Source organism: Amphibalanus amphitrite, unplaced genomic scaffold (genome assembly GCF_019059575.1).
Source record: "Amphibalanus amphitrite isolate SeventyFive unplaced genomic scaffold, NRLGWU_Aamphi_draft 000253F_arrow, whole genome shotgun sequence".
NCBI classification, from domain to species: domain Eukaryota; kingdom Metazoa; phylum Arthropoda; class Thecostraca; order Balanomorpha; family Balanidae; genus Amphibalanus; species Amphibalanus amphitrite.
Window position 1 is genome coordinate 739,416 of NW_024881748.1, and position 24,633 is coordinate 764,048.

General features: G+C 51.3%; 3 protein-coding genes across 6 annotated transcripts; 2 read left to right on the plus strand and 1 right to left on the minus strand.

Moving 5' to 3' along the window:
- The first annotated feature begins 208 nt into the window (after positions 1–208).
- Positions 209–4,770, plus strand: LOC122386478 (GS homeobox 1-like). Its single transcript, XM_043375711.1, has 2 exons — positions 209–713; positions 4,018–4,770. Exons 1-2 carry the CDS (start codon positions 257–259, stop codon positions 4,674–4,676), a joined length of 1,116 nt encoding a protein of 371 aa, XP_043231646.1. The 5' UTR covers positions 209–256; the 3' UTR covers positions 4,677–4,770.
- An 87-nt stretch (positions 4,771–4,857) lies between these two features.
- Positions 4,858–14,473, minus strand: LOC122386477 (inositol polyphosphate 5-phosphatase E-like). Its single transcript, XM_043375710.1, has 13 exons — positions 14,443–14,473; positions 14,113–14,166; positions 11,814–12,559; positions 11,353–11,460; positions 10,899–11,016; positions 9,743–9,965; positions 9,349–9,432; positions 8,944–9,078; positions 8,475–8,666; positions 8,077–8,230; positions 7,661–7,756; positions 6,807–7,251; positions 4,858–6,305 (listed from the first exon to the last, which is right to left on the minus strand). The coding sequence occupies exons 3-12, from the start codon at positions 12,524–12,526 to the stop codon at positions 7,134–7,136; spliced, it is 1,941 nt and encodes a 646-aa protein (XP_043231645.1). The 5' UTR covers positions 12,527–12,559; positions 14,113–14,166; positions 14,443–14,473; the 3' UTR covers positions 4,858–6,305; positions 6,807–7,133.
- A 2,280-nt stretch (positions 14,474–16,753) lies between these two features.
- On the plus strand, positions 16,754–24,633 carry LOC122386494 (xylulose kinase-like). 4 transcript variants are annotated; one of them, XM_043375739.1, is made up of 13 exons: positions 16,754–17,066; positions 17,999–18,115; positions 18,258–18,340; positions 18,817–18,967; positions 19,533–19,712; positions 19,987–20,088; positions 20,286–20,417; positions 21,612–21,913; positions 22,224–22,339; positions 22,710–22,880; positions 23,110–23,207; positions 23,494–23,661; positions 23,979–24,633. In XM_043375739.1, the coding sequence occupies exons 1-13, from the start codon at positions 17,061–17,063 to the stop codon at positions 24,039–24,041; spliced, it is 1,689 nt and encodes a 562-aa protein (XP_043231674.1). In that variant the 5' UTR covers positions 16,754–17,060; the 3' UTR covers positions 24,042–24,633. The 4 variants fall into 4 exon arrangements, with proteins under 4 accessions (XP_043231674.1, XP_043231676.1, XP_043231675.1 ...); XM_043375741.1 differs by having other exon boundaries at positions 16,768–16,902; positions 23,979–24,627; XM_043375740.1 differs by having other exon boundaries at positions 16,772–16,906; positions 23,979–24,627.

Sequence of the window (24,633 nt, forward strand, 5' to 3'; positions counted from 1 at the left end):
CTGGTGGCGTGTTCCTACTGCCCCGCAAATCTGTCACGAAATAAATCTAAGTGACATGGAATCGTTTTTAGTTGACGTTCTAAATAGTGTCATGTTGCTGGCGTTAAAATCCGCCATATGACTACGGCTGGACGATCGCAGCAGACATTTTTGTTGCGCTAATTACGCCCATCGGGAGGAGTGCGGCAGAGGACAAAGGCCACTTCCTGCGGCGGCGCTAATTGGTCGCACCGTGCCGGCGCCGGCGGCCACCGTCATGGGGGCGTGTCCAGGGGAGGAGCCACAGGCGGCGGCCGAGCCACGGGGAGCGGGGGCGCCCAGTGCCGCCCGCCCCGCGCCAGTGCCCCGCGCCCCTACCGCCCACATGTCGCGCTCCTTCTCCGTGGAAGCCCTCACCGGCCGCGACGACCGAAAGTCGGTCGTGTCCGGATACGACAGTCGCAGCCCCGTGACCCAGTATGTGAGCAAGGGCTCTTCGGTCGGGTTCGCGCCCCCGCCGCCGCTGGCCCGGCCGCCGCTGCCGCCGCTGTACTGCACCCACTCGGCGTTCGGCCCGTTCTACCCGTGTCCGATGTGTGTGCAGCTGGCGCGACCTCTGACCCCGGCCGTGACCCCGCTGACCCCGGCCGTGACCTGCTCCGCCGCCGCCGCCGTCCGCTACCCCGCCCAGCTGGTGGTCAGCAAGCCGACATCGCCGGCCGTCGACATCAAAGGTCAGTGCAGCCGCAGCTCTGCAGTATCAGCAACTGTGCACAGGCTTACATTTAAATAAAATTCGTACGGATGCATCATGGTATGTACCTACTGAAGCTTTTGACAGAGCTGTAGGAGAGCTATTTAGGCGTTCTTGTTCATGCATTGTGTGGTTATCGTAGATGTCTTTTACCAATTTTAATGCCTTTTGCCCACAAACAGGTGAGCTGGAATATTTTTGTCTCGGACGGTAACTATGCTCGGGGCATCAAATGCCCTAGTCATAGGCGCGGGAACCGGGGGACAGCGGGGGCAGCTTGCCCCCTCCCCCCCCCCCAACTCTGGGATCGTGGGGTGGTGCCCTCAAAACTTTGAAACGGTATGCCGCACTTTTTTGCAAATGTTTTCTTTTTTGTAGAAAAGCCAAGGGATGAAAAACAAGTGGCCTAAAACCGGTGAGAAAACTAGATTTGGGGATACCCTAGGTTGATATTTATTACGGTGTGCCCCCCCCCCCCACTCCCCAGTCTGAAAGTAGTTCCCGCGCCCGGGCCCGCCCCTGACCCTAGTCGTACGTGAGCCATCTGGCGTGTTGAGTTCGCTTGGCTCGGTTTGTAAGAACAACAAAGCAGCAGACTCAGTTGGTATTAGTAAAAGTCGTGTTTTATTCGCTCCGGCGCGTGTGATGGCAAAGTTCTGACGATCGATCGGCGATTGCCAGTTGAGAGCGATGAGTTGGACGAACGGCGTTCAACTTCGTGAGTGTCCTTTAACTTAGGTATTTAGCTAAATCAAATCGTTTGCCTCTCCGTGAAACCGATCACCACCATATGTTTCTCAATTGCCACTTGGCTCACCTATTACTTATTGGCATTTCAAGGAAATGCTCATATTTTGACAGAAGCTCGACCATTTTAACCTATTTTAAAAGTTAACCTGCAAACAACGTCCCACTTCTCCCCGCTTCCCCTACGCTGTTACATGTCGTTTCTTTTATAACCCAATGTTATACCTAATCCCGTGAACCCGTTACCGTTAAATACACCTATGAATGGCGCGGCTTCTGTTACCGCCCCACTTTCAGTCCGGTTTCTCAGTTAATGCCATTAGTCGGTGCGTGCGCTCGCGTGCGCTTGCGGTGTGTTCCGTTGCGGCCGGGCTGCTCTGGGTTTGCTGAGCGCAGGGCTTCTGTGTGCCGACCGGGCGGCGGGCCATGCCTCAATGGCCGGCGCCGCCCTCTGATCTGCCCTCCCCTCCCAGGGCCATGGCCACAGTGATTGGGATGTAACTGGATTTAAGACAGTATGAAAGCGGCGCGCCCCGGACCCGCACAATGGCGCTCTGTTTGCTCGGGCTCAGCGGGCGGGATCGTCACCAGGGTGAGCCGCCGGTGATATCCCCTCAGGGAATTAGCAGGATAGGATGAGCAGGCGATCAGCGGTGGCTGTAATTCGTGCTATCATATATGACTTAAATTCGAATGTTTCGCATAAAGATGTGGGTGTGGTATATGCGTATAAAAATGATAGATCTATACAGATTCTAGATAGATTTTAATCTCCACAGTTTTAACCCTATTCCTGGCGGGCTCCGCCGGGACAAGAAACTGGCGGGGGGGGGCCGATTCGGCCCCCCCCCCCTGAGATCTCGAGAACGAAGCAAGATAGCGACAAACGGTAAACGGCATCGGATACGCACGGTCAAGATCTACAATTTTTACTAAGGTCATTTTCAGGTCAGGTCAAAGATGACGTCACAGGGGTCGAAAAAGTCAAAATGGCGGCGCTAGATATGGAGAGAGTTTTTTCTCGAATAACTTTCGAATTAGTCAAGATAGGAACAAACTAAGGGCATCATCGTGATCCTCTCGTCAATCCGCATCGAATGATATATATGTTGACCTCGCAAGGTCAAGGTCAAAGGTTGACCTCAGGTCACGTGACCTCGAGGTCATCATGTATATCATTCGATGCGTCTTGACGAGCTGAACACAATGAGACCATCCACGCGTCTGTATCTTGTTCCTGTACGGAGTTATTGGCCAAAAACCTTTGGTGACCTTTGATGACGTCACATGACCTCACAGCTGCCCAACAGCAAAACAGACCTCAAGGTAGTGAAGGTTGATCGTATATGAAGTCATGTATGGTATATGGGGCCATTCCGACCCGTTTTAGTGGTAAAAACAGGGAGTTGATTTTTTCCCCATTGACTTATAATGGGGAGGTCGCGAAACTGACCTGACCTTAGGTCACCGATATCAAAATTCCGAGATATACAAATTGCACATACTGGTACCCTAACTAAAGCCTGAAGAGAAGAAATTGATCGGTCAAAAACTCTAGCTCTGGCGGGATTGCAAACTTTTCTGAGGTAGGGTCACCAAACCGCCTCTGGTGACCTGACCTGAGGTCAGATCAACTCAAAATTTTCAGACATGTTGCGTAGAAGCCTTTTAGGAAAAGTAAGAAAATTTGAGCTTCCTAGCTCAACGCGTTTGGGAGAAATAATCAAAAAACCTCAGGGGGGCTCCTGAGGCCCCCCCCCCCCCGCCAGGAATAGGGTTAACTTCTTTAATTCCTGCAGTGACGCACCTCGCCGTTTCGCTCTCAACTGTGAACTTCCAACATTGTTTTTTTTTTTACAAGGCCGTTGACTTAAGAACTGATATATTACATTAATTCCAACTTTTCATTTCCTTTTATACCGCGATCTAATTCTGGCAAAAACAACCACGTCGCATAGCTATATGGAGGTGCTTATGTAAAATGTTCCGTCAAATATTGAATAAACTTCAGAGTGCAGCGCAACGCCCTATGCCTGATGAATTATGATTTATGAAGTTCAACGCACTGTAAGCTCTGCCCAGAAACATGCGTCAATGTTAGAAAATAACAATGCACCGAGAGCTGCCCTGGCGTTCCTGAAATTGCGAGCTTTACTGTCGCCCATTCGATATTATTGCACTGTCTGTTGTTTCTTGCCGTTGTGTAATGTGTTCCTCGTCTCTCACTATATCTTGCCTGTGGCTGGTCGTTCTTTGCCGGTGTTTGCCTTTCCCTGCTGTGTCGTTATCTTTTCCATGCTGTCGCCGCTCGCCTTTCACTGCTGTGTCGTTATTCGCCTTGTCATGTTGCCGATGCTCGCCTTTCCCTGCTGTGCCACTGTTCGCCATTCCCTGTTGTGCTTTGTTCGCATTTTCATCCTGGCGTTGTTCACCTTGCCCCGCTGTGTTGCTGCTTGCCTTTCCGTGCTGTCGGTGTTCGCCCTTCCCCGCCGTGCCGCTGTCTCCCGCTGTCCTCACACGTCCCCTCTGTGTTTCAGCGGAGTCGGCCGACAGCCCCGACGACGGCGGCTCCTCCAAGCGGATCCGAACGGCGTTCACCAGCCACCAGCTGCTGCAGCTCGAGCGCGAGTTCAGTGCCAACATGTACCTGTCGCGGCTCAGACGCATCGAGATCGCCTCCTACCTCAGCCTCTCCGAGAAACAGGTCAAAATCTGGTTCCAGAACCGGCGCGTCAAGCACAAAAAGGAGGACGTGGTTGGTGGCGGCGGCAGTCGCTGTCCGTGCTCCCATCACGCGCCACGAGCGCAGCCCGGCTTCAGACCGGTGTTGTCGCTGTGTCCGCCGCTGGAGGCCGAGAGACGCAGGATCAGCGGAACCGAATGGCGAGCGGACGGCTCGGCCCTTCTGACGGAGGGCGGCTCCAGGGAGCTGGTAGGTGGCGGCACGGTGGCGTCGCCGGATCTCAGCGCTACGCGATCAGCGCACGATCTCCACGGAGGTGGCAGCACCGCGCGGGAGACTCCGACGCCGCCGAGAGAGGGGGACGTGCCCGTTCTCCGACCCCAGGCCCTCCTCAGCAACCAACGAGGCCCCAACGTGCACAGTGATCTCGAGCGTACCGCTCCGCCCGTGAGTGGCAGCGTCACCGGTGCCTCAGAGGAGGCAGCCAACGCGGCGGTCAGCGCAAACCAGTAAACTGTATACGGGCTGCGAAATCGCTCTACCGGCCAGTGACCAGTGGGATGGAGCGAACACTGCCATTTTTCGGTAACATGTGGACCAGTATTTATATCGCTTTTATATGCATTTTTACTCAGCAGTCAGCAGTCATCTAGGCTAGGAAAGTGGCATAATGCATATTGCATAAGCTTGTCAAGAGCTTGCCATTGCCATTGATGATGGAAACGTGTTGCGACATACATACAGTGAATATGTCCTTGCATGTGACAAACTATTTTCACATTTTGTAGGAAATAGAAATACACAAAATAAACGTCGGAGGTAGGACAAGCGTTTCCGTAATGCAATCATTATTTTATGACAACAAAGTAGGATGTTCCTCTGATGCAGTTATCACTAAATGCAGCATTAAGTAATTACAAGACACTCTACCCTCGCTTTTTGGGATAACTCACACCATCATCCACCAGACATACATTGTATTGCAGCACCAGTATAAGTTCGCCCCTCCATTCACCGCCTCAAGCGACTCAATTCTCCTATATCTTCAGTCATCGCCTTCGTCCGACACATTTCCGCGGTCTACAACCCGCACGGGCCCACTATCCGACCCAGCGAACCGAGAGTGCTGTCAGCGCCCTCACCGGACTCGGACTCCAGCGAGACTTCAACACCGCTCTCACACACAGATCAGATCTGGTACAAGAAGGCCACAGCGGACCGGCCGGCCGACGGGGGACGGAAGGGGGAATACGGACGGACGGACGGACGGACCGTCACCAGCAATGGACGGAGAGGGAGGTAGGCAGAGAAATGGTGACAGCGACCACAGGCACTCACAGACCCGCCGACACCGCGTGCTTAATGTCTGACTCGCCGATACAGAGCGCCGGTCGCAGGTCAGACCGAGTCGTCAGCTTATCGCCGCGTCGTGAGACTTATTGGTGTCCCCGTGAACAATACCGCGCGGCACAGAGAGTTAGGTCCGTCAGCAGTGAGCTACAGACGTCAGCATTGAGCTGTAAACCCCGGCAGTGAGCCATGTATATCAGCGGTGAGCCACACATTCGGCAGAGGGTCCAGACACTGCGTCACAATTAGCTATCTCACTGGATACCGGTCAAGCTGAACGGGACCCACTAATCCCAGAAACCATAAAAGACTAAGCTCCGTGAGCTACACGTTCAAATGGTCAGTGAGCTAACACAGCCGCTCAGTGAGATAAGGAGCTATTCCGTGTCTCAGTGAGCTAATACGTCATAGTGCAACACTTCGGTAACAAACGAAGGGAGGAATACGCAATAACAACCCAGCACAATACTGGGGACGTTTCAAGCTGTTTGTGCTTTCATCAAGCATTGGTAAGCATCACTAACAAAATAACAGATCATTGGTCACCGAGATTCAAATGCCGTTTTAGCGGTTATTCCCCCAGCGGCAGCGGGCGCAACTGTGTGTATGGATGACTGCTGCGGAGGGCAGCAGCGTCCCTCTAGGACGTCCCTCTAGGCACTAACACACATTGTGCGCAAATTTCTTCAGATCAGTCGGTTACGTAACGGAGCCCACAGAGGCATTGAGATTCCCATAGTACTATTGAGACTAACGAGTCACGAACATAGACAAATGTCTAGCCGAGTTTAAAGGAACTATCCCACCTTCTAAAATGTTGTTAAAACCAGTTAAATTGTGCACGACTTTGTAGATTGGATGACCAGGAACACGGTTCTGGCATTTATTTTTCATTAAACATCTTAGGCTTCCCATATTCCAAACACAAACTTTCAAATATGTGACGTCACAGCCCAAAATTACCTCCTTCCCCAGGCCACATTACTGTCATAAAGCTGATTCTTTTTACTCTGTAGGCACCGCAACATAGTTCAGACCAAGTTTTAAGCGATTTTTCAACGAACAAACCCATTTAAATCAGAATGACTAAACGAGGTGACGTCACACTAACGGTCGCTCCATGTTGAAGATAGGGCCTTGCGCAAGGCCCATTTTCAAATGAAGGGAACGAATTTCTTCAACACCAAGAGGCCGCGGGGGTTGCAACCTAGGTAGATAGTGGTTTCTGAACCTCGCCGCAAACTTGGCTATCTCAACTCAAACCCCATGTTAAAGGTGGGATAGTCCCTTTAACTCAGCTCCCATTCTGACTAGGAATCTGGGATGACTAGCATGCGTGACGGATTTGTACTGACTTTAGCTGAAAAGGCTCAACAATGCAGTTACACACATATAAAATGACTAGACATGACTAGATCATCATTCACCGACCAGCAAGATCGCAAAGAAACCGCGGTCTTGCACTAACTCGCGCGATCCTAGCACCTCCCTTGACGCGTCAATACAAATAACCACCTATTCAAAGTCACTTAGCTGGAGGTCGGGCGTTGTGCGGTTGCTCGCCGCTCCGTTCGGTCGGCAGATGGCAGGTGTGTCGCCGCTACTGGGCAGCGTTCTCTGCTACTGGACGCTGCACGGCCGTCCGTCAGAGACCCGTCTGGCCGGCAGGTGGCGCGCCCGGCGCCGCAGTCCCTCCAAGAACACGGCCCGGTTAAACTGGCCGGCCGCCAGCGGTATGCTGCCGCACACCGGGGCAAGACGGAGGTGTGACACTCAGGATGTGGCTCTGACATTAACAGCCACTAAAATAGCACCAGAGTGTACACGTTAAATACGCTACCAAGCGATGACCGGACTCACCACCCAGACTCAGTCAAAATGACAGATCCTACCCCATCTCTTAAACTCGCATCCATCCATATCCTTAAACGACACCATTTCTCTCTCCCCTGTCCAAAAAGCGTTCAGTACTGACAGCTGACTGGTATAAGAGCCCACAGAATGGTTCATGCTAATTGCTCTAATACCTCGTCCTTTCTCACGCACTGCTTCACCTCTCGAGGCTAGGCCGTATCCGACACTGGTACAGCCCCCAGACGGGTTTGTAATCTCTCAATACCTTCAATTTGTCCTATCATCTGTCTCACCTGTCGAGACTAGGCCGTATCCGACACTGGTACAGCCCCCACACAGGCTTGTGATCCGACGTACTGAACGGCTGAACAGAATCGTACTTGATGCATCTGTGAAACGGGACGAGAAGGGAGATTATATCCTGATTCAACTGAATATAGAGAAGAAGGGACGGTTAGCACTTGATCCAGTGTCAAACTTAACACAGTGTAGAGACAGACATGCAAGGCGACACAAAAGTCCGCCAGGTATCATCATATCTGTAGGCATCTAAACAGAGGCCATGCAATCATCTATCAAATCAAAGCAGGCAATGTTCCCTCACATATGTTCACCAGAGCCCGCTGGCGATCTCCAGCTCTCACACAACCCAAACGGCCGTTCACCAATATGACACCCCAGCCACTGCCGTGACCGGTATTGTGCTCACCGCACGCCGTCGCGCCGGCTTTTGAAGAGGATCCGGTCCGTATAGGCCGGGATCCGCTGTTTGTGAGACGTGTCGAACGTGTTCGTTCCCGGGTCGTACTTGTAGGTGGGCAAGAACGAGATAACGCCTTCGTTAAAGCCCTCGAAAGCCCGACCTGTCGACCGGGGGCGGCGTCACTCAATACGAATATCAGATTTTAACGTTAGAAGATAAAATAACATGATGTTTATCAACCAATTTCTGCGTTAACGATGCCAGCATCATTTTTTATTCAGGGTCGAGACGATTCCATGGTAGAACCAGACTTCCAATCAAACAAGACTGTTTGCTCGGACTGGACTCCCTCTAGTCGGACACACCTCCCAGATTAAACCCCACCCTCCCTCACCACTGTGCACCTTTGTGTTTGGCGTGGTTGAGCTGGTCCCACTCGAGCAGACTGCGCATACACGCCTCGGACATGGTTCGCTCGCGGAGCAGGATCGTACTGGAGCTCTCGACGATGGTGTCGATGACGCGCGGTCGGCTCTGGTGCAGTCGGAAGTTGAGGTCGCCAAACCAGAATACGTTGTCGTACCGCTCCGTCACGTCTGTGGGAAGACGGGGGACGAGGGGCATAGGTTATGACCCATGGTCGGTTAGATTTATGAATGAAGAAGCACTGAACTGGATTTGCGTCGATAAATGTGACGTTGAAGCTAGCTGTGCTATGCAAGCGCTACGGGAAATATGACCTTCGAAAAACTTTTAACGCGCATATAAAAAGACTTCGCAATATCAAAAATGCAGTCCTACCCGCTACTGCCCCCAGTACGGCCTGTCGTATCCCTACAGCCGGTGGCGCCCCCGGCCCCCGCCGGTGCCCACCTCTGCTGCTGCTGCGGCTGGGGATGGCCTGGGGCAGGTCGAGCGCCGCGCAGATGCGGCGCACGTCGTCTATCCGCTGGTTCTGCTTCTCCAGGTGGGCAGTCAGGTGGCAGGTGAGCAGTAGGAAGGTGGTCCCTGCGGGCGCCAGAGGGGTCGGCGGTCACATACCGAGACAGCGGCGTGGGGACGTGGTGGTGAGCACCGGCCATAAACCCACACACGGAGAAAAGGGGACAGAGGATACATAGATGTGATATTCAATTGTATAGTTACGATACGAAACAAAGTTATCAGCAATATGCAGATTGCAGACCTCTAAAGTCTAAAACCATTTTGAAATACGCAGAGGTACGTGACCCAGCATGTAATTATGTTACACAAACCACTGTTCTGCGAACAACTCACCGAAAAACTGGAACCCGACGGCGACGCATCCTTTTGTCTTGATGGCCGTAGGCTGCCGTATGCTGTAGCTCGCCTCTTCTGGAACTACAAAGAGGAACAAACGTCATCATTTGGTTCAGAGGTACAGCCGGTTGACGGTTGGTGCCGTGGAAGATAAACTGATAATAGTGCCTGTTAAACGGAGCAAATAAAAGTAACCGGCATGGCTCGTAGCTATAAGAAATACATTACATTGATCAACACATTAGCATAAAAAGGAATCACGTTCTTCGTCGAGTGCGCTTATCGTTTCATAGCAAAAGTTTAAGTCTTGAAAAAATGTACACGACTCCGATAGCCTCAATCACATATTCCCCCCAGTCACGTCACTAATGGACTCAGTCAAATCTCCCACCTGAGCAGTACCAGACGAGGTCGCGCCGGATGAACACGCAGATGTGCAGCGTGCCCAGCGATGCCGAGTGGAAGAGCACGTGGCTGGGGCCGAGGGTGGACTGCAGCCGCACCAGCAGGCCGCGGTGGTCGGCGTGCGACTCCTGCGTGCCCAGTGCCACCAGGTCGGGCACGAACGCCAGCGAGTCGGGCAGCACCAGGTCGTCCAGAGAGGCCGGCGGCTCCTGACGGGGGTCGAGGACGCTGTGTCACGGGGGACTGACGACATGGAGGATAAGCCGAACAACCAACCGGCCGGCCAAAAGTCCAAAGCTTGGTGTCCGTAACCCAGGCTTTCGGTCAGTACCCAAAACTTTCTGATCGGCGGAAGAACAGATGGACGGGTGAATGGACAGACCCATTGACGGTTGGACGGACGGATGGACGGACGGACGGACAGACGGACGGACGGACGGACGGACGGACGGACGGACGGACGGACGGACGGACGGACGGACGGACGGACGGACGGACGGACGGACGGACGGACGGACGGACGGACGGACGGACAGACGAACGGACGCACCGGCGAACAGACAGCCGGATGTAAGGACAGCCAGACGGACGGTCTCACAAGTACAGACGCAAATATGGTAGCGGACAAAGGAGAAACTATGAGGATGGACAACGTCCAGTCAAGCAGGTCAAGGCCAATCGACTGAGCTTCAATCACACACAGGTTTGCAATTTGCATACAAAGTGTCACCGACTATGCAGTCCGCAATCTGCAGCGTGATCGCCGTCAACCATATGCGTCTATCGATCGTCCACCGCACACCGCAGACTCAGCGAGTGTTTGTTCGATTCCCCAGCTGCGGTTGCGGTGTGGAAAAATAAGGCCAGAAGTCCATTCGGCACAATGGAAACAGCCCCCGAGTACACAAACAAAATAAACGAGGGTCCCAGAGCTCATCGACCAGGCGACCACACTGCACACTAACCGGTTATGTTGAGAATGGAGCTCAACATTCAATGCAAAACAACGTTCAACTTCTGCAGTCTGCAGCACAATGCAATCAATATACGTTAGATATTGGATCTGCGTGGCAGCAGACACAACACCAGCTTCAATTCAGACCAGAGCTCCGTCATTAAGGGCTCTATTTCTCTCAACTGACCTTGGCGTTCATGTTCCACGTGCCGACCAGCACGTGCAGCTGTCTCTGTGGCAGGCTGGCGTCCAGCTCCTCGGCAGAGAGCAGCAGCGCGCTGCCCGTCTGGTTCACCAGATAGCCCCTGTCGCCGTCAGCACATGTCAAGGACAAGTCAGCGGCTGCAGTAAATAACATGTAAATGTAAATTTAAACAGCTGTGTAACGCGTAGGTATTTTCAAAACTCATGAGTTTTGGTGCCATGGCTATAATCATGAAAATGAACGAAAGAGCGCCCGCACAGACGAACGAACGGTTCGACGAAAAAACAAACGAGCGAACAAACGAAACGAACGAATGGAGCAGTTTTCGATGACAATCTCAGAAACTATCTTACAACTCCTTCCGTCGGGCCATCCGCTCTAAGATTACCGCTCACTCCCATTGGTGACAGCGTGCGGCGGTGTGCGCGGCACCCACCTGCTGCGGGCCTTTTGAACGGTGATGCCGCTGAGCGGACTGCCGGCAGACGGCTCCGAGCAGCTGCTCAGCGTCTCCACACTGCCCGCCAGCCCGGTCGGGAACGACCTGACACAAACGGAGAGGCGTCACCGCGAGAACCAGCGCCAGCCAACAGAACACATCTTTAGAGCGGTGTTTGACGAGAAATGATGAAGGGGAGAGAAAGCTAACTAATCGTATTTGATATGACAGCATAATAAAAAACAGTAAGTTCAGTGACAGCTCAACAAAATTTTAAAATAGAACACAAAACCTCCTAAGTCATAAAAACGATGCATTCATCTAACGACATAATCATCGATCAACCACGAGCTCAGCCGATAACACGACGAATCGCTTTGTAGCTTAATTCTTAACTTACGTATTTACACTCGACACAAGAACTGTCTGCAGCCGGCAGCCCGACGCAGTTCACCCACCTGGCTCTGTGTCCGGCGTTCATGGGCTCGCACCAGGCCGGGCCGGGACTGCCGTCCGCCGGTCGGCCCTGCAGGTCGTTGGTCGAGTGTGCATGGTGCATGGCGCGTGCAGTGAGCAGACCCGACTGGCTGCCGTCGCCGCTGCCGGCCGACGAGCCGCTGCTCGCCGACGGCGAGACGCACGGCCGGCCGTTCTCGGCGCACGGCGCGGCGGGCCCGTCCAAGTCCACGGGCGGACTGAGCGACAGCGCCGGCGGACTGCCGACGTCCACCAGCGGACTCCGCTCCGCCGCCGACCGCTGCAGACGCTCCCTGGCCGGCCTCTGAGGTCGACTGTCGCCGGCAGGAGGCCCCACTCGGCTGTGACTGTGCTGGCCCGCTGCGGACGGGTAGGAGTGCCGGCTGTTGTGGGTGGCCGCCGTAGCTGCGGGACCCGGCTGTATGCGTTGTTCCCCACTGCTCCTGGCCGGCCGCCGCCGGATGACTGCGATGTGCGGCTGCGGCGCCGCTCCATTGCTGGCGCCGGAGGATGGCAGCGGCTGCCGATCGGCGGCCCGTTCAGCGCCGCTGTCTCCCCGCACACCCTCGACCACAGTCAGCTGGCTCAGCGGCCGGGCGTTTGACGACGAGCGGTGCAGGGGCTCTTCTGCGGCATCTTGGCTGCACTGGGACCTTTCAAGTGCTAATCGTGCCAAGGATTTTCGCTTGGACATCTCTAGACCGGATGATATAATATCTAGTGGTATCTGTAAATACAAGAAAAAAGGCCAATGAAGAACATACACTTATATTTGATACCTACAATGAAACACTTTATCAATGGTCTCACAGATAAATAACAAAATGATGTAAACTAGTTTACATTGGAAGTAACAGTGTCGCCATGATATGCTGCTGGAATTTCATTTCCATTCATAAATGTAAAGAAAAAGAGAATTGGAAGCACATACCTACAGTTTTAATATCATGTAGGCACCTAATTTCAGAAATTGGTAAGCCAACAGAGCAGTTTCACATGGTGGTACCAGCCAATGCTGTAAAAACCAATTCACCCCCACAGCCTGCACCACTCCACGCAAAATCTGCAGTTGCTGCCTGACTACAATACAAACCTAAAAAAAAAATTGTCTAGCTTGCCATGCTTTGCAGACTTGGGGTGCCTCTGCGTGTCAAACAGCGACTCAGAAAACAGCGACTTAAAAACAGCGACAGAAAAACAGCGATCACTTTTTGAGCGACCTCTAGAACAGCGACTATCACGCTTGAGCAATTCTAAAACGGCGATCCGTAATAGAGCAGCTTCAGAGTAACAGACTATTCTAAGCTGATGGGGATTGGAAAAGCAAGTACATCATTATCTTGACATTCTCAGATATCCCAGCGCAATCGGAGGAAACTTAGCAATTAATTTGTCCCGATCAACGACGTCAACGAAAAACCACTTATCATCATCGAAACAAATTAACGACTGAGTTGAAACAAACCAGTTTTGCTGGGTTTGGCCCTTTCGATCTGATGAGCCATTTCAGGGCCGGAAGGATGATAGGAATTAGGAGGAGACATTGGCCTGGGCGAGCACACTGGTGAGTTGGCGGAGCTGGGCCCGTCCAGAGGACAGACCGACCACTCACCAGTCCCCCGAAGCACTCATCGGGCGCACACTTACAGGCATTTCCGCATGGGATAAAGCTGCCCGTCCAGCCCGGAACATGGGGCTGAGGTGTGGAGGTCGGAGGAGAAGGACTTGAATGTCCTGAGCCCTGAGAAGTGAGGATGGAAATGACGGAACAGTGAAACGAACCTGCAAGTAGGATGTTAGGAAATTTAGTTTGATATGGACTCCAAACTGATTTTTTAGTACATAAACAATGATGCAAAACGAGCACATTTTATATAAAAATATTATTATGCTTCATAAGAAAGCTTCGATTTTTGCTTCTCTAATCACCATTAGCCTAGAAAAGTCGCTTCGCTGTTCCTCTGAAGTCGCTCTAGGTATTACAGATCAAGATTTTACCGATTGTCCTTTCAATCGCTCAAAAATGTGAGTCACTATTCTAATAGGTCGCTCTAAGCGCGGCTGCTGTTTTGAGCGAGTTGCTGTTTTTTGTTGCTTTTTCCAAGTCCCTGTTTTCTGAGTCGCTGTTTGAGATGTCAGCCGCCTCTGCGGACCACAGCAAAAAACAGCAACCACCTCAAGGGGAACCTCATCAGTGTGCTAAGATGAACAGACTGGTGCAGTGGCTCTCTGGAAATGAAATAAATAAAATTACATGCTTAGATCAGCTTGAATACTCACCTCAAGGGGAACCTCATCAGTGTGTTAAGATGAACAGACTGGTGCAGTGGCTCTCTGGAAATGAAATAAATAAAATTACATGCTTAGATCAGCTTGAATAAGGATCAACATACAAATTGACATTCACAAATAATTGAAGAAATTAACCAAAACCATCCACGACCACATTCTGCATTTTAACTCCCAGTGCAAATGAATTGAATCGAAACCCTGCAGAGATCCTTGCAATTCTTGGTTTTAAAACTATATCAATATAATATTTCTTAACTTTCGCAATGATAACAAAACTGCATCAGGGCTATGAAACAAAAATAATTAGAATTGACATACCTCTCTTCTCCCCCCGTGCTCTCTCTTCCCCCAGGGGGCGTCGAAGTCTAGTTCCTACCAACCTGGCACTCCCATGCCTACGTCACCACGAGGACGCCCGAGGGCATTTACATGTTGAAGATAGGGAAATTGCCATAGTTTAGAGCCGCCTGGAGGGCAACCTTGAGATAGATGATAGTGTAAATGTGTGCTAATATGATCATCAGCATGTTATTTATCCAAATCCAGGGCCAATTAATCGATATCTTGTCACGTTTTCCAGTGGTGATGCAATAACTTTCGTGGTTCTTGGAGCCAATAAGGGTGTTTCATAGTGCGATTCAGCCGCATTATAGACTTTAATGCCATAAACCGCCACGGAACATATGATTTGCAGCTCCCTGGCGTGATAGCTGCCAGTAGGGCTCCGGAGTCGGAGTCATGAAGTCGGTCGGAGTTGACAGTTCTGACCTGAGTCGCCGAGTCGGAGTCAGAGTCGATTTTAAAGCTGGAGTTTGAGTCAGTCACCGAAATTCAATCCCCTCCGCAGACCTTTCAGGGTTCCGTAGTCGGAGTTGTAGTCGGTCGGAGTCGACAGTTCTGACCAGAGTCAGAGTCAGCTAGTCGATTTTGAAAGCCAGAGTCGGAGTCGGAGTCACCAAAAATCCATTGCCTCCGCAGACCTGCTAGGGCTGTGGAGTCGGAGTCGGTCAGAGCCGACATTTGAAATCAAAGTCAGAGTTGATTTTTGAAAGTCTGAGTCAGAGTCCGAGTCATCAAGAAACCCATGGACGATCCGCAGTACCATGCAGTAATGGCGCTGCCGATCGATGCCCTGAATTGCCTAATTTATTAATTGAATGAATAGATGGCAATTAATAAGGTACCTTCTATTATTCATCCCTTGCCACTTGGAGGACTATACTTTCAGTAGAAAAAGACGCATTATTTGTTTGTTTTTTTATTGACAAATATTTTTGAGCAGTTAGTGATACAGACGCAAAACACAATGATAGCACCTCGCTGGTGCAAATTATTGCTAGATAGATGTTGAAATGTGTTGCCATTGAAGAATCCACTGATTTTCCTGGCAGCTCTCTTTTTCAAGTAACTACTGGTCTTGTAAGATCTCTTGATTGCTCACCGTCTGGCGTCTAGTTCCAAGATTTTCTGAAAGCTAATCAAACGTTACCATGGCTGCTCTTGATGGCATGGCGCTTGCTGGTTCTGGGTTCTTAAATCTTAATTGGTGGTTCTTGCGTCTGATCCTGTTGCTTCATGTTCCATCACACATCACATTAAATTTCTAATGGAACAGACACTTTTAGCTTTTATTTCAGATCAGTCGACTTGCATTCTCGGGCCTGCTGGCCCTTTTTATTTTCACGATAGAATCTACCAATTATTGAAAAAGCCTCGGATAAAAAAGCAAGAAAGGTATGTCAAGTTAAAGAATTGCGACGGTCCTAGAAAACCAGAAAAAATATCTCAAAAAGCCCGTCCATCTCACTTCCCTCACTTCATAACAAAACCAACAAAACCACGCAGCAAAACATGCGAAAGAGTCCTTAGCAACGCCTTAGCAACGCATTTGTCTGAAGTGCGCAATATGTGTCACATCTGGAAAATTTAGTAGCTACTTGATTATTCAACTAGAGTTGGACTATATAAGCTAGGCTTTTATATAAAAAATAAGTGTTTGCTTATCGAATTTATAGCAACTGGTTGCCTAACTTCAAAATAATGATTTATTACAGAAAAAGCTTGTTTGCGACATATTTGTAAAGAAACAACGGGAATAGCTTTGAATCGTACGCTATTCTAGTACATTTTTGGTAGAAAACTTCGTCCAACCTTATGTTTTAGGGCCTTGTCTTCCCCTACTTGGTTCTGCTGCGCCGAAATTGTCCACACCTAAACCATGAAACCGAATAATGCTTTTCTAAGTTCCAGCTTATTTTTTGGTCAAACATTCCTATATCATTCACAAAACAACTGTTTTCCCACATGACCTTTCAATATGTCATGAACATTACGCCATGACATTGTGTGTTACAATATAAAATAGTTCACACCAATACCAAAACAATATTTGTTAAGTCATTTCGTGACTATTTCTATTTAGTGGTTGACAGCTTTTTTGTTTTGTCTCAACTACACCATTTTTATGTTCCAATTACTTGTTCAAAAATATCATCAGCAGGTAGTGTACGCAGGATACACTGAACCATAGCGGGCTCAACTGCAAATGATTGAGCATAAACACAACGCTTACAGGATATTCTGAACATGTCTTACATGAAGGTCACGCCTTCTTGTTTATTGACTCAGCGCTGCATCTGTTGGTATGGTGAGCGATTGCATTCTCAATCTGCCCAGGATAAATAATCATTTCAGTGCTACTTTTTGAACCAGTCCCTGACCTCTTTGTATAGGGTCTTTCAGCTACATTATATTAAGAAGCAAGTGGAACTGGAAGCCGTAGGTACTTCTTTGAGGGTCGGAGGCGAAAGATTTTGTCTCCAAGGAACGGTGTCGGTGATCACCGATACCTAGTCGATTCATTGACCAAATTGAGATTGTTGGGCTACTTAAGATTCAACCAATTAGTATTCTGATTCAGCTGATGGTGTGTCAAAATGGATGTAAGTAATTTGCAAGAATTAACCAGTCTGCCATGTGTGTCAGTGTAGGTACAGGGTGATTTTTTTACAGGATCAGGATTATTACAAAAAATATCAATTTTCTTGCAGTTGATGTGTTTTCTGGCACCCCCATTGCTCTTTACTTTTTGCCCTGTATAGAAAATTCACTGGTTAATTGATGGTCGCGTAGGACAGGTACTGCATAGGACGTACCTAGGTAGCTACTTTAGTAACATAAAGTTACATATACCTACCTGCTGCTAAGTGCAAAATAAATGTTATTTTGAAATGCTGCTCCAAAAATTGCAAGATTTTTTCTCTGAATTTTTGTATGCATACTTAAACATCTCTAGCAGTGGCAGTGCTGCACAGTGCACCAGCACTGTAATTCAGTACCTGCCTATGTATTGGCCCACATTGGTCCATGCAATATGTTCATGGCTCCACAGAAGTATGCACAGGTAAGGAAAATAAGAATTGCGCCTTTTTTATTCATCTCAATCTTCCCTCCAAGAGGCTACCGAGAGGTATATTGTCTTATTGACAGGAGAGCTCCTGCTCTTCTATTGTCCTTCCCCATTCCCCTGGGCTATGGCTAGTGTGGGAGCCTACTCCACAGTCCACTCCTGGTGATGCATGATGCATGTGGAGCAGACAGAACTGAGGATCAAACCTGGAACTTCCAGTACCGTGGGACAATGAGTGAGCCAACAGCACCACTAGGGCCTTAAAAAGATATGTGAGCAGTCAGCAGACTTAATCAAAACCAATAGTACAGACTTACTAGTATTTTTGTCAAAACTCAAAATTATCATTTTTTTTAAACCTTTCATTCATCTCTCCTGAATTATGAATACCCATCATCTATTGTCAGTCCACATGTAGGTACTTTGTCTAATGTTTACCATGTGCCTGCCTGTGTTACACTGTAGGCAGCTGATTCTGGTGAGATGCAGCACCCTGAACAGACTCCAGCTGCCAACACAGGACCCATGGCTGGGGAGGAGGAAGATACAGCCTATATTGGGTTTGATTTCAGCACTCAACAGGTGACACATGCAAAATATATCCATTTTGTATTTGAATTTGGCATTCAATATGTTTATGATTGTTAACAATTAGCACCTTCATCACATACTTCTGGAATGTTAAGTTTGTGTGTGCTGACCCGGATCGATTGTTTCTTTACAGCTGAAGGCTTTAGCCATTGATTGCCACCTGAAAGTGATCTGTGAGGCCTCAGTTATGTTTGACAGGGAGCTTCCTGAATTCAGGTAAGATGATTGGAACCTGTTATAGCATGTGGTGTGGTGTCAGGGTAATGGGTATATTGTAAATCTGATTTGTAGTCTATGCTTCTCATACGAAATAAATGACATTTTACTTTTTGCTGCAGGTACTTGGCTCATTTTGTACAGTTGTGTGGCTTTGGCCAGTTTCATCAGATTGGCCAGATTGATCTGCTACTGGCTAAAGTCAGCATTCAGTCATGTGAAGGATAGGCACAACTTCAAATTTCAATGCACTCTGACTTTCATTATTTAGGCATGCTGCTGTGACCATTGACCATCCTCTTGATGTACTGTGCTAGCATTGCTGTTGGTGTGGCCAGTCCTATTTGGTGTTCACCTCTGGCTTACTACTATGGTGATTGGTGAATCAATTGTTCTGTTGTGCTTTCTCTGTAGTCCAAATCCCTCCTCCCCCCCCCCACACACACACTCTCCCCTCGGCCCTCTGCCCTCTGCAGGACGCACGGCGGTGTGAACGCCGGCGCCGACGGGCTGACGTTCACTGCTCCCGCCATCATGTGGGTCAAGGCGCTCGACATGCTGATGGACAAGCTGCGCGTGGCCGGACTGGACTTTGCCCGCGTGGCCGCCCTCTCCGGCGCCGGCCAGGTGCGTGATCTGAGCTCTGCTCGGTCGCTGTTTTTATCAGCATGCTGTCGGTTTTTCTCATATAAGGAAGCTATTGCTGGCGCTTCTTGGCCTCCCATGGTTAAATGAAGAGACCACGTGACTTTGACCAATGAGGAGCCAAGAAATAGCAGCATGCTCGCAGCCTGCTGGTAAAAAACTGCGACCAAACAGAACCCAGGACAATCTTTTTTGTCATCACCATCACAGCCTGTTCAGCATTGATATCGCGCGATACTGTCAACCAAACTCCGACGTTTAGCGAGCAGTCGGCTTAAAATCAACTGACGCTCGGTTACCAAGCTTCTGCCCAGTGCATTTCATGTGATTACCCGACCGCAAGCTGTGCCTGACTGACAGCCCGCTTTGTCCTGTGTATCCGATCAGCGGCGCGACTGTGCGCTAGCTCACGGTCTGTCGGCTCATAGTGTGTCAGCTCACAGTGTGGCAGCTCGCTGTGTGTCCTCATGTTTATGAGCAGCAACACGGCTGTCTGTTAGCTCACACTAGTGTGACAGTCTGTGTCCCCGTGCGTTTGTTCGAGCAGCAGCACGGCTGCGTGCTGTGGCGCGCCGGAGCCGAGGCCACGCTCGGCGCCCTGGAGCCGGACCAGTTTCTGCACCAGCAGCTGGAGTCGGCGTTCAGCGTGCGTAACTCACCCATCTGGATGGACTCGAGCACCACAGCGCAGTGCCGCGCGCTGGAGCAGTACGTCGGCGGACCGCAGGTGCGTGCCGGGTACACTGAAGTAGCTGGGTCTTCCTTTATTTGTTTTATTTGTCTTGTGGATCTTACATCTTAAGACGAATACGTTGCGTGTGTAACGTTCTGCTTTTTTTTTGTTTTTTTTTTTTGCTCACTGTTCCGATGACGGATCTCTAATCAATTTAGTCTCGTGTTTACAAGCGTACGTACCATATTTGCTAGCCAGCTCACGCTGCAGCTCCCATGTCCCGCTGCTGCTGTCTTGGTATCTGACCGGGGGCGGCTGACTTTTGCAGAAACTGGCTGATATCACTGGCTCGCGGGCTTACGAGCGTTTCACCGGTAATCAGATCGCCAAGATCCATCAGCAGAGCCCGGAGGCCTATAAAAATACCGAGGTCGGTGGAAGAGGTTTCTATGTATTTTTCGTTCACATAGTGGGTTCAGTTCTGTCATTTTTTAAAATCCTAATTCAGGGGCCATTGCTGTCAATCATGCTCAATAATTTGTGTCAATTGCGTCCCTGTCTAGCGTCATTTAGCGCCGAATTCGGCATAAGTCCCAATTCATTGCGCACCGTTCTCGTCTGTTGCAGCGTATCTCTCTGGCGAGCAGTTTCGGGGCTTCGCTGTTCCTGTGCAAGTACGCCGGCATAGACCTGTCGGATGGCTCCGGGATGAACCTGCTGGATATCGGCAAACACGCCTGGGACCAACACTGTCTGGACGTGAGTAACACGCCTGGGATCAGCACTGTCTGGACGTGAGTAACACGCCTGGGACCAGCACTGTCTGGACGTGAGTAACACGCCTGGGACCAGCACTGTCTGGACGTGAGTAATTACACGCCTGGGACCAGCACTGTCTGGACGTGAGTAACACGCCTGGGACCAGCACTGTCTGGACGTGAGTAATTACACGCCTGGGACCAGCACTGTCTGGACGTGAGTAACACGCCTGGGACCAGCACTGTCTGGACGTGAGTAACACGCCTGGGACCAGCACTGTCAGTCTGGACGTGAGTAACACGCCTGGGACCAGCACTGTCTGGACGTGAGTAACACGCCTGGGACCAGCACTGTCTGGACGTGAGTAACACGCCTGGGACCAGCACTGTCTGGACGTGAGTAACACGCCTGGGACCAGCACTGTCTGGACGTGAGTAACACGCCTGGGACCAGCACTGTCTGGACGTGAGTAACACGCCTGGGACCAGCACTGTCTGGACGTGAGTAACACGCCTGGGACCAGCACTGTCTGGACGTGAGTAACACGCCTGGGACCAGCACTGTCTGGACGTGAGTAACACGCCTGGGACCAGCACTGTCTGGACGTGAGTAACACGCCTGGGACCAGCACTGTCTGGACGTGAGTAATTACACGCCTGGGACCAGCACTGTCTGGACGTGAGTAACACGCCTGGGACCAGCACTATCTGGACGTGAGTAACACGCCTGGGACCAGCACTGTCTGGACGTGAGTAACACGCCTGGGACCAGCACTGTCTGGACGTGAGTAATTACACGCCTGGGACCAGCACTGTCTGGACGTGAGTGCCGGGACAGCGGGTCAGCCGGATGGGGCAAGACTAGACTGGAGCGTCAGTCAACCCGCAGCACAGTAATTGATGGGATGTCTGGTTATGGTATGTCAACATGGTGCGTATGACTAATTAATGAGAGGGCACTTATTGGTTGATTTGCGCACTGCCTCCTCGCTGTCAGTGCTACATCGTTCTATCGATTTGTTTTACATTTTTATCTATCTGTGCATACCTAAATATCTATATTTGCGTGTTGATTGTCGAATGCTTGCTGCTCATCTCATTTCGAATTCCTACCTGACCGGTTTGCCCCATTTCCATCTGATCGTATCCAATCCCGGGTCCTCCCTGTTCCATCTGACCGTGTCTCTCCGTTCAGGCGTGCGCGCCGGGCCTGGGCAGCCGGCTGGGCGCGCCGGTGCCGGACGCTGGCCACCTTCTCGGCCCCATTGGCGAGTTCTGGGCGGAGCGGTACGGGTTCCGACCCGACTGCGGCGTGGTGGCCTTCACTGGCGACAATCCGGCGTCGCTGGCCGGCCTGCGGCTGCGGCCCGGCGACCTGGCGCTCAGCCTGGGCACCTCGGACACGGTGTTCGCCTGTCTGGAGCGGCCGCGGCCGGCGCTCACCGGGCACGTGTTTGTTAGCCCCACTGACGCCGACAAGTACATGGCGCTGCTTTGGTGAGTACCGCATATAATAGGGCGGGGCTCAGAGTTGGCGACGGTCGCTGAAACTGAGCTGTGGAGATCGTGATTGTAAGCGGTCATAGATGACGCACCCGAATGCAGCAGTCATGATTGATTGCACTGTCTTTGTATATTTGGGCGAGTGTTTGTTTGGCGACTTAATGGTAAGACGTTGACCTCTAACTGAATTGTTATCGAATCGCTAACCTCAATCGATGTGGATAGCCGTTTACCCAACCCTGTTTGCGTAGTGTTGTGCTGCAGGCCTGGTGCTGCATTACCAACGTGTTTCTGCCTGTTTCAGCTTCAAGAACGGCTCTCTGACGCGGCAGAAGTACCGGGATCAGTGCGCTGGCGGATCGTGGGACACGTTCAACCAGCTTCTGTCCACCGCACCGCCGGGAAATCTGGGCAGCATCGGTCAGTGCCGGAGCAGTCGGTCCATGTAGGCCTAAAACTAGTATCGCACGACACTGGTCACTATTTTTCATGGCGTTGTTTGTATGGCAGTAATGGTGTTATGCATTGCTCAGTTACACATATCCGAGGCATTGATAGCTGACTACATAAAGTAACGTCCACGGCAGCTCCATCGATAAACAGCTGCCGTACCTATGTTTGTGTGTATTAGGCGTATACTGGCTGGAGCAGATCACGCCCCACGGCTCCGGTGTTTCACTGATGTCTGTCTGTCTGTCTCTGTGTCAGGTGTGTACTGTCTGGAGCAGCAGATCACGTCCCACGGCTCCAGCGTTTGATGTCTGTGTGTCTGTTTGTCTATCTCTGTCAGGTGTGTACTGGCTGGAGCAGGAGATCACGCCGCACGGCTCCGGTGTTCACCGTCGTGATGCCAGCGGCGCCGCGGTGGAGGCGTTTGACAAACACACCGAGGTGCGCGCCGTCGTCGAGGGCCAGCTGATGGCCAAACGCGTACACGCCGAGAGCCTGGGCTTCCAGCTCGGTGAGTGGAGGGGTGGAGAGGGGCAGCCCGGTTGGGTCACGAATCACGATTTGTCACAGTGGTGGTAGGTTTGCTTCAGAATTCAAATGGTATTGGGTTTCATTAGAGCATGAGGTAGTGGTTTGGCTTCTGAGTGTAATGGATTTAACATCAGAGCATCGGACTGTGGTTACCGTTGCTCTTCGTGGTAGCCATGCTGCCATGTGTTTAATAATGACTCCCCCTTCAGGTGAGGAGAGTCGCGTGCTGGCGACTGGCGGCGCCTCTCGGAACCCGGCGCTCCTGCAGGTGGTAGCCGACGTTTTCAACGCCCCGGTCTACACGCACGTGAGTTGGACAGAGTTGAGCTCAACTCAAATTGGAACTGGGCTTCTTGGCCTCGGTGGCCAGTCGTAGTCTACGAAACGAAGCTAAATCGTCGTTAAGGTCTCGAATAATTTGCGTTTGACATCGCTAAAAACTTGAGATGCCGGATGCGGTCTTCCGGTGTAGGTATCTTTCCCGTCTTGCCCCCTGTCCGTAGCGGGTGTGTGCGCCCGCGCGCGGGAAAGGATAGTATCTGTTCGCTGTCCAGTCTCGGGAAGTGACCTGTGTGCTGCCCGCTCTGTCTCAGGACGTGGCCAACTCGGCGTGTCTGGGTGCGGCGTACCTGGCGCGGCTGGGCCGCTGCCGCTCGGCCGCCGCCGCCGCAGGGGACACCGACGCCGTCACCTTTGACACGGTCACCGCTGCTGCCGAGCCGTTCCATCTGGCCTGTCAGCCCCGACCGGACGCCCAGCAGGTGAGAGCCTATTGAGCTCATTTAGTTATGTTTTGCTCTGCTAACATTGAATAAATAAATAAATAAATAAATAAATAAATAAATAAATATATAAATAAATAAATATATAAATAAAATATATAAATAAATAAATAAATATATAAATAAATAAAACATTCGAACGATGCCTGGTGTTCCCAAATAAGCTGTACCTAATCAACATCCATCGCACGTCCTGCGGTCTCTTTGTGTTTACAGACGCCCGTTGGTTAACGGTTGTGAAGTGTTCACTGTTCAGTGTTGACTTGCCGATGCTGACCGGTCGCCGTCTCCCCCAGGTGTACGGGCCGCTGCTGGAGCGATACCGGGCGCTGGAGGCTGAGCTGGTGGCCGAGCAGTGACCGGTCAGCGGTCAGCGGCCACCGGAGCTGCACAGGTCACCGGTCAGCGGCCACCGGAGCTGCACAGGTCACCGATCAGCGGTCACTGGAGCTGCACAAGTCACCGATCAGCGGTCACCGGAGCTGCACAAGTCACCGGTCAGTCGTCTGTGCGGGCCGCCGGGGTGCACGTACCGTCTAGAACGGCCGCCGCTCGGCCAGCTTTATCGCGGTGGGGACCAGTTTAGGGGTTTTGGGGTAAAGTAGTGGGAGTGTTTGAAGGGCAATGTTTCATGCCGAGGTGATCTCGGGTGATTTTGAACTAGGGTTTGGTGCGTGCTGTGCGGTGCTTTCTCGACGCGGTGTTTTAGCCAGTGTCTACTGACTAGCGGCGGCCAGTTTGGACTGACGCCCTGCACAATGCCACCACTCTCAGCTGGGCACCGGGCACCCGTTGTTCCGCGGTCGGTAAAAGACCGGGACGTCCGCCGTTCCGTATCGCGGTCGTACCGAGCACCGCGCACCCTGAGCTTAGTTAGGTACCGAGGCGCCGTCTCGCTGGAACGGACGGCAGCCGTAGATGTTCACGCGGCGTGTGACCACGCTGTCTCAC